The sequence below is a fragment of the Mustelus asterias genome, chromosome 12 (assembly GCF_964213995.1).
Source record: "Mustelus asterias chromosome 12, sMusAst1.hap1.1, whole genome shotgun sequence".
NCBI lineage: Eukaryota > Metazoa > Chordata > Chondrichthyes > Carcharhiniformes > Triakidae > Mustelus > Mustelus asterias.
The window spans coordinates 35,873,071-35,884,853 of NC_135812.1; the positions used below are offsets into that span (position 1 = coordinate 35,873,071).

At 43.6% G+C, this 11,783-nt stretch overlaps 1 protein-coding gene across 2 annotated transcripts; it reads right to left on the reverse strand.

Annotated features, from left to right (window-relative positions):
* Positions 1–210: 210 nt before the first annotated feature.
* abhd11 (abhydrolase domain containing 11) lies at positions 211–11,439 on the reverse strand. Of its 2 annotated transcripts, none has more exons than XM_078225031.1 (6): positions 11,328–11,439; positions 9,044–9,179; positions 8,627–8,800; positions 7,416–7,586; positions 2,057–2,238; positions 211–1,166 (listed from the first exon to the last, which is right to left on the reverse strand). In XM_078225031.1, the coding sequence occupies exons 1-6, from the start codon at positions 11,411–11,413 to the stop codon at positions 1,028–1,030; spliced, it is 888 nt and encodes a 295-aa protein (XP_078081157.1). In that variant the 5' UTR covers positions 11,414–11,439; the 3' UTR covers positions 211–1,027. The 2 variants fall into 2 exon arrangements, with proteins under 2 accessions (XP_078081157.1, XP_078081159.1); XM_078225033.1 differs by having other exon boundaries at positions 342–1,166; positions 11,153–11,336.
* Between the last annotated feature and the right edge of the window lie 344 nt (positions 11,440–11,783).

The following is an 11,783-nucleotide window of genomic DNA, read 5'->3' on the forward strand; positions in this document are numbered from 1 at the left end:
TTATCCTGGATTTCATATCCCACCTTGGCCTTGCCCTTCCCTACCTCCATAACCTCATCATGCTGCACAATCCTCTGAGATGTCTTCAATCCTACAATTCTGGCCTCCTGAGCATCCCCAAATTTAATTGTTGCACCTTTGGTGGCTGTGCCTTCAGCTGCAAGATCCGAATTCCCTCCGTAAACCTCTCCAGCTCTCTTTCTTCCTTTTGATGGTTCTTAAAACCCACCTCTTTGTCCAAGCTTTTGGTGATCTGCCATAATATCCCACCTAGTTCTGTATCAAATTTTGTTTGATAACACTACTGTGAAGTGCCTTGAGACACTTAAATACAAGTTGTTATCGTAATTACTGCAAATTTATTAAGAAACAAATTACTGAATTCCAGTGAATTCCATGGTCAGTGCATTAATGACTGAGCTTGTACAAATTAAAGCCATGGGCTTTCATACAGTCTATGATTGAATTTTGCAAATTATCTTTTAGCAAGCAGGAAAATGAGAACAGCAGCAGATGGCAGACAGTAAACTGCAGTAAGCAAGGCTTTGCTCTGTTTGCAGGATACGCTTATCCAACACATCCCAGTTTCAAACTCAGTGGGGAATTTGTTTGGGCAGCACTGCTACGCACTTGCACCAATTCCCTGGCGGCAGGCTACCTGTGCCGCTCTCACAGCATTCTTCATCAATACCTAACTAGAAGCGGCGCTATGTAAATTCATTTCCCCCCAATGTGTTTATAGCACTTATGTAAAATCGCTTGCATCTGGTCTCAGTCCTTAACTGCTTCCTGCATTCAGGAACTAAAATATACTCACTTTAATTTCAAACATACTACTTATAATTGTATTTAAAATATAGTATAGACATTGAGTCATGAATCTGCACTCAGTTAACTGATCTCAAATGTACACCTCACAAAATGAACCATACAATTTGTCAAACACCATAGAAGCAGTTGACAGAAATCTGAGAGTCTGAGTGGTGAACCTCTCTGCAGGGGTTTCTATTTAGCCCACCACTGGTTGCTAACTGGTTCCCAGAAATGCACAGATGGCATTCATGAAGTCATGTGGTTTCTCAGCATGGATCCAATGACCAGTTCCAGGAATATGTTGGATAACGGAATTGGGAAATAGCCGCTTGATCTCAGGATAATCTTTGGAGCTTTGAAAAGAACACAAAACAATTAATTACCAGAGCAGCAAATGTTAACGATGATGTACACACTCCACATACCAGCTGAAGCACAACCTCCACGCTATTGCATAACACTAAGAAATACAGGCGAGAAGGTTTAATTCCTGTTTTATGATGATTTAGCACCCTCAAACATTAGCCCAGCTGAGGTCAACTATAACTTGCTACAGTTTCTGTGATTTAGGAAGGGGAAAGTTTAATTTTCTAAATCTGTGGCAGTTGGTGATGCTATCTTAAAAGCAGGCCAATATCAAGGGGAAGGTTTCTATCATTTATTATTTTTAATATTATGAAAAGTAAGCTCATTGTTCATTCATGTATTTTGTGTAGAATAAACCAGTTTGCTGGTTTATAATTGGCCTTACCTCATTCACTGAGTACTCAGCAGCCTCGCTTCCAAAAAGCCCAGAGGGACAAAGAAATTCTATCCACTACACAAGGAGGCCTTATCGTTACAGCCTCTGGGTCTTGCTATTACATAATTAGATATTAGACAAAAAAGACTTGTGATTGTAAGAGATGTGGGTCCACTTGTGGGAGCTGCTAGTGATAAGTCTGAGAGAACACCTAGTTCAAACCCAAATTTTGTAGCATTGCTCAAATGACATGCCGAACTGGTGATTTTAAAGAATCCCAAATTATGGAATGTTCTATGCTTTTTTTCTGCAGTGAAGTTTATTGAGTGCTGTTCTATACAAAGACTGTATCACTATTTCAACAGACCCAAGGTTCCTGTATTCAAGTATCACTTCCCAATACAGCCAAGCGAAGGCTAGTAGGTACAGGGTTCAGTGCCCTCAAAATGAGGTTGAATAGTGGGTCATGAGCAAATTAGGTGAAGTTATGGAATTTCTTACCTGATGTAAGGGGAGTTGCCTCCACCCAGAAAGACAGTGGGGGCAGTATAAGGAGTGTTGAATTTTGGGAAGGTCATAATATAATCCATATGGTTTGCAACGGCCTCCAGGTTAACCCTCCAAACGTATTGGCCATCACGTTCCACAAAATTCGTCAAGAGAAACTGCCTGATGCGGGTATCCTGTAAAGGAAAAGAGTGATGTTAACAAAGGGTAACCTACTGGTGACATACACTTACTCCCAACACTCGTAATGCCGAAGAACCATTAAACAATACTTAAATTTATATTAAAAACAAGGGCAGAATAACTACCATTCAAAGCTTAATTGATGACGAATTCAGACACAAACTGGAATAACATGCAAACATACCAATTAGGAGCACGAGTAGGCCATTCATTTCCATCTATTATGGGAGACCCCTTAGCTTTAGAACTGTGTCCCCTAGTCCTAGACTAAAACAAAAACAAAAGACTGTGGATTCCAAAATAAAAACAGCAAGTTCTGGAAAAACTCAGGCATGAGGGTAACTCAATCAGAACCTGCCTGGCCCCCCACAACCCACAGACCCCCACTCAACCCCCTTCTCCTTCAGAACCCCACTTAAACCCCCAACTTCAGCTCCTGCGCCTTGGCAGTGCCAATAGTGCACTGCCATCTGGCACTGATGGCCTGGTGCCTTGGGCTCGAGGGGTTCAAAGAGGTCAGTCCACTGGCCATTTGTCCCTCTGCCGCTGCCAGACTGCAGAAGAAGGGTCTACCAAGAGTACTGTGGGTTGGGTCAAGGGGTTGATCTTGGCACTGTCCTCTGGAATAGGGGACCCTGGACTGCTCCTTCTAGCCCTTGCAGACCTGAAGATCAACCCTAGCTTGGTGATTTCAGGCAGCTCAACATCTTCATTCCTGCCTCTCGTCTGTGAAAACCTTGAAGTTACCTGGTCACTTTAATCTCCATGCCACCTGCAAACCTGGCACGGTTTCAAATCACAGCAGCACTCCATTCTGCATCAGTGATTTCCCTTTCTATCAGAAGCTGCAGGTGGGAACAGACCCCTTTGAAGTCCTCTGATAGAGAGATGTCACATTCACTAGGGGGGGGGGGGTTCCCTTCTCCACAGCTGTTCACTCAATCCCATTCTATTCTTTCAGCTTCTATATGAAGACTCTGAGCCTTCCTAGTAAGCTGAAATCCTTTGAAATGCTCTCTATTTCATTGAAAGTGGTTTGATTTCATTCAACTGCATAATGCAGTCTTTTGAAATAGGCTTTGATTGACAGCTTAATTGTTTTCTACTCAGCCTCCACTCAGTTTACTTATCTTTCCCTTCATGGTTGAATGCATCTGAAATACCCCCATTGTTCCTAAGGGCAATGTTTATAAACATTCTAAGTCTGATTAACAGCTTATTCCCTTATTTCTCTTTAAATGTTTGCCACTGTATCTCTGAGCTATCCCTTAATCTAATTTCACATTACCCAGCTCTGTCTTCATACCCTCAAAATTGCCCTCATCAAAATTTAAAACACTAGTCTTAGATCCACTCTAAGGAGCAGTTGATAGGACTGCAGGACAGGCATGTGCCTGTAAAGAGGAAGGATAGGAAAGGTAGGATTCGGGAGCCGTGGATAACCAGTGAAATTGTGGGTCTAATCAAAAAGAAAAAAGAGGCATACATGAGGTCCAGGCAGCTAAAAACAGATGGAGCACTGGAGGAATACAGAGAAAGTAGAAAAGAACTCAAACAGGGAGTTAGAAGGGCCAAAAAGGGTCACAAAATGTCCTTGGCAGATAGGATTAAGGAGAATCCTAAGGCATTTTATACAGATGTTAGGAACAAGAGGGTTGTTAGGGAAAGAATCGGACCTCTCAGGGACAAAGGAGGGGAATTATGCTTCGAACCAAAGGACGTAGGAGAGATCCTAAACGAATACTTTGCATCAGTATTCACAAAGGAGGGGGACATGTTGACTGGTAGTGTCTCAGAGAGATGTGTTGACCCGTTAGAAAAAATCTCAATTACAAGAGAGGAAGTGTTAGGTTTTTTAGGAAACATTAAGACAGACAAATCCCCAGGGCCGGATGGCATCTATCCTAGACTCCTCAGGGAGGCAAGAGATGAAATTGCTGGGCCTCTAACAGAAATCTTTGTCTCTTCACTGGACACAGGTGAGGTCCCAGAGGATTGGAGGATAGTAAATGTAGTCCCGTTATTTAAGAAGGGTAGCAAGGATAACCCGGATAATTATAGGCCAGTGAGCTTGATGTCTATTGTAGGGAAATTGTTGGAGAAGATTCTTAGATATATGCGCATTTAGAACTGAATAATCTCATTAGCGATAGACAGCACGGTTTTGTACGAGGGAGGTCAGGCCTCACAAATTTGGTTGAGTTTTTTGAGGAGGTGACAAAAATGATTGACGAGGGAAGGGCCGTGGATGTCATTTATATGGATTTTAGTAAAGCGTTTGACAAGGTCCCTCATAGCAGGCTGGTGCAAAAAGGTTAAATCTCATGGGATAAAAGGTGAGCTAGCTAGATGGGTGGAGAACTGGCTTAGCCATAGAAGACAGAGGGCAACAATGGAGGGGTCTTTTTCCGGTTGGAGGTCTGTGACTAGTGGTGTTCCGCAGGGCTCTGTACTGGGACCTCTGCTGTTTGTGATATATATAAATGATTTGGAGGAAGATGTAGCTGGTGTGATCAGTAAGTTTGCGGACGACACAAAGATTGCTGGAGTTGCGGATAGTGATGAACATTGTCAGAGAATATAGCAGGATATAGATAGGCTGGAACATTGGGCGGAGAAATGGCAGATGGAATTTAATCCAGATAAATGCGAAGTGATGCATTTTGGTAGATCTAATGTAAGGGGGAGCTATACAATAAATGGCAGAACCATCAGGAGTATAGACACACAGAGGGACCTGGGTGTACAAGTCCACAGATCCTTAAAGGTGGCAGCACAGGTGGAGAGGGTGGTCAAGAAGGCATATGGCATGCTTGCCTTTATTGGATGGGGCATAGAATATAAAAGTTGGCATATGATATTGCAGCTGTATAGAATGTTGGTTAGGCCATATTTGGAATACTGCGTCCAGTTCTGGTCGCCACACTACCAGAAGGACGTGGAGGCTTTGGAAAGAGTACAGAAAAGGTTTACCAGGATGTTGCCTGGTATAGAGGGTCTTAGCTATGAAGAGAGATTGGGTAAACTGGGGTTGTTCTCCCTGGAAAGACGGAGGATGAGGGGCGACCTAATAGAGGTGTATAAAATTATGAAGGGCATAGATAGAGTGAACAGTGGGAAGCTTTTTCCCAAGTCGGAGGTGACGAACACAAGGGGTCATGGGTTCAAGGTGAGGGGGGGCAAGGTTCAACACAGATGTCAGGGGGACGTACTTTACACAGAGGGTGGTGGGGGCCTGGAATGCACTGCCAAGCAAGGTGAGTGAGGCGGACACGCTGGGATCGTTTAAGACTTATCTAGATAGCCACATGAACAGACTGGGAATAGAGGGATGCAAACGAATGGTCTAGTTGGGCACATGAGCGGCGCAGGCTTGGAGGGCCGAAGGGCCTGTTCCTGTGCTGTATTGTTTTGTTCTTCTTTCCCTCAAACCAAATGCAAAATTCAATCATGCTGTGATCACTGATACCTGGGTAATCATTATTATGTCAGCAATTAAGACCATAAGAAATAGAAACAGGAGTAGGCTGTTTGCCCCGGTATTCAATATGATCATGGCTGATCCAACACCTCTCACATCAACTTTTCTGCACTTCCCAGTAACCTTTGATTCCCTTACTGAACAAAAATCTATCTCAGCCTTAAATATACACAATGACTCTGCCCCCACAGCTCTCCGTGGCAAGGCATTCCAAAGACTCACAACCCTCAGAGAAGAAATTCCTCCTCATCTTAGTCTTAAATTGGCCCCTTTTATTTTGAGACTATGCCCTCTTGTCCTAGACTCTCCCTTGAGGGGAAACATTCACTCAGCATTTACGCTGTCAAGCCCCTTAAGAATCCTATGTTTCAAGGAGATCACTTCTCATTCTTCTAAACTCCTGAGCAAAGTCCCAACCTGTTTAACCTTTCCCCATAAGACAACGCCTGCATAACAGGGATCATCTTAGTGGACCTTCTCAAAGCTGCCTCAAATAAAATAATAAGAACTAGTCACAGTACTCCAGATGTGGTCTCACCAGTACCGTGGACAGTTGCAGCAAATAATCCTGTCGCATTGCGCATGACTAGATCTGGAACAGCCTGCTCTCTATTTGGCTCTGGAATGTACTGCTCTAAGAAACTGTCCTGAAAACGCTGTATGATCTCATTCCTTTGCCAATCTGATTCATCTCATCTATTAGTTGATTAATGATTATTATAGTACTTTTCTCATAAGTCCTATTTCTTCCTGTATACCCCATCGTACGGTGTGGTTACCGTTGGGCAAACTATAAACTACTCCAAGTGACTTCTTACGTTTACTATTTCTTAGCTTTACCCAAACTGATTCGACATTTTGATCTTTAGAACCAAGGCCATCTCTCCCTATTGGACTAAAATCATTGACCATCAGCCATTCGGGTAGTGGAATTTCTTTTTCCCCATCTCTCCTGAAAACAATGACTTTCTTTGAGACACAGTTCATGGAGCGGAATTCATTGAGGTACAACTGCTCTGCTGGGGGGCATCCTACAAACACTGCCCACACAGTGACCCATCATGCACAAGCCCAGGCAGTATGCCTAGGGCATCCTATGCATCTATGCAGGACATTCACAGCAAGATCTGATACAAGACTTACAAATTCTAACTAGCTTGTCAACAGTCACTCCCTGGGCTCACATGGAAAGAACAGTTAGAACACTCCCCATGGAATCTTATCCTGACAATCACTGAGCATCATGATAGATGTTGGAGATAAGAGAAGCAATATCCTAAATATTAGGGACAAAGCATTGGAAGAATAACCGGCACAGATCCAGGGGAAACAGAGAAATGCAAGAATAACCTGCACATGCTCTAGAGGGATATGACAAGGAGAGAATAATTGCACACAAGCTCAGGGGAAGAATCATGGGAAGAATAACTCACCCAGGCCCAAGAAGACTTACTGATGTGAGACTAACCCAATTTATGCCCAGAGGATACAGTAGCTTGAGAAAAACTTACCGCAGACCCAGGAGGGCAGACAGCTCTGCGTCAACATGCCAAGCAGAGAACTGAATTGTTCAGAAGATACAATGGCTGCCTTGCTCTGCTTGTGGAGCATCTTTCTTCCACCTTCTTCTGTTGTTCACATTCAAATATTGCTTGTATAAACCAACACAGATATGATTGAGACTTTTACCTCAATGTATGGTAGGAGTTGTTGTTCAACTTGGTTTCGTGCAGCAGACCTCGACAAGTCACTATCCACGGTTACTGCCCTCATGGCAGTGATGAATTTTGGGAAAGGTGTATGCGAGCTGGTCTGACTGGGAGTGACATCCACCACAACGAGCTTTTCTATCAGTTCTGGCTAAGCAGAGGCAACAGAACATTATCACCATTCAGTGGCTGTCATCAAAAGATAAAGATTACTGCACTTTATAAAGCAAGTTTAAAACTTTTGCCTTTAATGTTTCGATGGGTAAATACACTGCCTAATGTGGCACTGAGCTAGATAGACCAAATAGTCCTGAAGTTGAATGTCCATTTTGTAATGAGAGCAACAAAAGGACTGATAAAATTGGCATCAGCGCCCTTGGGTTGGGAGAAGAAAAATAAGTAATTGTTCCACCTCCTGACTGTTCATCAATATTCGTTGCCATAAAAATGAGTATGTAAATATGATAGAACATGGACATAGGTGCATTGACCATGGTAAATTCTCCCTCAGTGAACCCGAATGGGCGCCGGAGCGTGGCAACTAGGGGAGTTTCACAGTAACTTCATTGCAATGTTAGTGTAAGCCTACTTGTGACACTGATAAGTAAACAAAAAACATGGATGGGAACATGTTTGACTATGATGCCCATGGGCAAATAACCTGTCTACATGGTGAAGATTGCACTAATTTCAGCTGACATCCACACCTATAATGATTAGGAACCTTAGCTGATCTTTCCCATCATCCTCCCTGTAAAGCACTCACCTAAGCCCCCAAATAGTGATTCATCTCAGATAAACAAAATCAGCACAAATCAGAGATCAAAACATGGGAACTATAGTGTGGCTTAGTGTTGCACAGGGTAGTACTTCATGCACCAGGCTGTTGGGCAAACTAGAATCCCTACAGTACAGAAGGAGGCCATTTGGCCCATCAAACTTGCACCAACAACAATTCCACCCAGGCCCTATTTAGCCTGCTAATCCCCCTGCCACTAAGGGGTAATTTGCCACGGCCAATCAACCTAACCCGCACATCTTTGGACCGTGGGAGGAAACCGGAACACCCAGGGAGAAGGTGAAAGCTCCATACAGGAATGTGTAAACTCCACACAAACTAGGATCGTCACTATTCCAAAGTTAATCGTAACCAGCTCACTTGACATATTCCCTGCTGCCAATCAAACATACTCGTAGCAGTGCCGTCGTCATAGCAATCTTGCCACCCAAGCTGTGCCCAATCAGAATACACTTTGGTAGCTGTAACTTGTCCATCAAGTTCTGAATATCAAAGCTCATTGCTTCATAGGTCATCACTGGACTGTGTCCGCTATCACCATGGTTCCGGTTATCCACTGTCACCACCTACTTAGACAAGAGAACACAGTCAAAATTCTACTAAAATAGATTGAATATCTAGCTTTACACTTTTCACAAAGCATACTGAACGATTGCACTGGGATTTGTTCACACATTCACGGACTCTGCATTATTCAGACATTTACTGCATGAAAGAGGTTGTTAAAGCAATAAGAAGCAAGGGTGGCATTCAAATATGGAGCTTTGGGAAAGAAAGTAGCTGAATCTCACAATTCTCCTATAACTCACCATCCTGCCTGTCCGTTGAGACAATGCCTTGGCTATCGAATAAAAGTTTGATTTACTGCCAAAGAGACCATGGAGGAAGACCAGGGGAGTCTCTGTATTTTTGCCATCCATTACATCATAGGCCAGGTCCACTGGTCTAAAGGAAGCAAAAGAATGACTCGCCAGTTAACTCACAGAAAATCTCTCATCATTAATGGGAATGACAGAATGAAATTGGACTGCCACAGATATCGAATGACTAGTTCTAGGTTACAGAAAAATAAACTCCAGCTCCCAGTTAGGTGGTCACTAGTGCAATCCAAGAATATCAGATACCAGTCCAGCAGTGCTGCGACGCTGGGGAAAAGAAGTCATTGCTGACACATTAGGGCTCCCATCCTAAGCATGTGTGTAGTCCACAACTAAATGGTAATGAGCTTGCAAAACAATGAGGAAAGGAATGAGAACATAGGTTGCTACCAATGCTTCATTGTTGCCGAGTGGTCAGTGTGAAGCACAGGGATGGTCCTGTAGCAACTGTTTGCAAAATTAATGATCCGGAAATGTCAGGCATAAAAACGTCTGGTATTGAACAAACCAGCTAAAAAACAGAATGCTCAGTACAAAATGGGTATAGGGTATAGATTTTAAGTCTAATGCATTACAATTCTACAAACAGACCCTCCAAACCCATCCCACGGACCAATTTCCTGCAAACTGACCCTCCAAATCTATCCAAATGACCAATCCCTACAAATGGACCCTCTAAATGCATCCAACTGACCAATCTTGTGCAAACTGATCCTAAAATCCATCCCACTGACCATTCCCCTGGAGACAAACTATGAGCAGGAGTAGGCCACTCAATCCCTGTGCCTATTCTGCCATTCAATGAGATCATGGCTGATCTGATTGTAATCTCAACTCCACATTCCTGCCTACCCTAATAACCTTTCACCCCCTTGTTTATCAAGAATCTACCTACACCTGCCTTTAAAATATTCAGAGGCTGTTTCCACTGCCTTTTCAGCAAGTGAGCTCCAAAAACTCATGACCATCAGAGAAAAAAAATTATCCTCATCATGATCTTAAATGGACGAACTCATATTTTTAAACAGTGACCCCTAGTTCTAGATTCTCCCACAAGGAAGAACATCCTTTCCACATCCACCCTGTCAAGACCCCTCAGGATCTTATACGTTTCGGTCAAGTCATCTCTTACTCTTCTAAACTTCAGCTGATACAAGCCTAGCCTGCTCAACCTTTCCTCATAAGACAAGCTATCCATTCCAGGTATTAATCTAGTAAACCTTCTCTGATCTGCTTCCAATGCATTTACATCCTCCCTTAAAAAAGGAGACCAATACTGCACACAGTTTCCCGGATGTCATCTTACCAATGCCCTGTATAACTAAAACATAACTTCCCTACCTCTGTGTTCAATTCTCCTTGCAATAAATGATAATATTCTATTTGCTTTCCTAATTGCTAGCTGCACCAGCATGCTAACCTTTTGTGATTAATGCACTAGGACGACTAAACCCTTCTGCATCTCACAACTCTGCAATCTCTCGCCACTTAACTAGGCTTCTTTCATATTCTTGCCAAAATTGATAATGTTACATTTTCGGACATTGTTCTCCATTTGCCAGATCTTTGCCCACTCACTTAACCTATCCCGACCTCTTATGTCCTCTTCACAACTTACTTTCCTAGCTTTGCGTCGTCAGTAAATTTAGCAACCATACCTCAATCCCTTCATCCAAGTCATTTATATAAATTATAAAAAGTTGAGCCCCAGCACTGATCGCTGCGGCACACCACTTGTTACATCTTGCCAACCAGTAAAAGATCTATTTATGGCTGCCCTTGTTTCCAGTTGGCTAGCAAATCTTTTACCCAAACCAATATATTATCCCTTACACCATTTTCCACAATAGCCTTTGAAGTGGCACCTTATCAAATGCCTTCTGGAAATCCAGATGCAGTACATCCACTGGTTCCCCTTTATCCACAGCACAAGTGACTTCTTCAAATATTCCAACTAATTGGTTAAACATGATTTCCCTTTCACAAAACCCAAGCTGACTCCAATTTCCCATCACACTGAAGTATCCTGTACAAACTGACCCTTCTAAAACAGGCTGCTTTATCAATCAGACACCTCTAAAGCTCATTGCCCCGGAACTGTGCTGAACCTGCCCCGCACTGAGGAGAGTGGAGCGCATTCAGGCACCACTATCCGAGCGGCCAAGCCCCCTATCCGGCACTGCTATGTCACTGGGCCCCGCTCTCGCTCACTCACTTCCCCGCTGATGCCCCGCCGGCTCCTCGGCCCGGACCCAGACTCAGCCGGCACACCCCGGCCCAGCGCCAACCTCGCAGCAACATTGCACAATCACAGCAGCAGCCCCACTGTAACCAGCGGTTACCGGCGCATTTTGATGATGTCACCGCCGCCCGACAGCGCCACCTGTCGCTAACATGAAGAATGTCAACCTGCGCCAAGAGAGACCAATTCATCCAGGATTGCACTGCCTTACAGATTCATCTCCAGGACATTGCTATGTGCTTTTTAAGCATCCCTTTAAACAGTTTTGTTTATTAGTTATAATAAGTATAGGACACAAGGAAAAAGGCAGTGTGACTCATAATCCAGGGGAAAGGGCTGAGGATGAGTCTATCTGCTTCCCACTTGGCCAGGATTAGTCACAATGAATGTAGAGAGTGATGGTTGAAGACACCTCCAGGACCAAATCCA

Excerpts from the sequence above, each read along its gene's own strand:
- abhd11 (XM_078225031.1), bottom strand. The coding sequence starts at position 11,413 with ATGTTGCTGCGAGGTTGGCGCTGGGCCGGGGTGTGCCGGCTGAGTCTG. Across the intron at positions 9,180-11,327 it reads GGCGGGGCATCAGCGGGGAA|ACCAGTGGACCTGGCCTATG; the intron begins GTGAGTGAGCGA and ends TGCTTCCTTTAG. Across the intron at positions 7,587-8,626 it reads TGACGACGGCACTGCTACGA|CCAGAACTGATAGAAAAGCT; the intron begins GTATGTTTGATT and ends GCCTCTGCTTAG.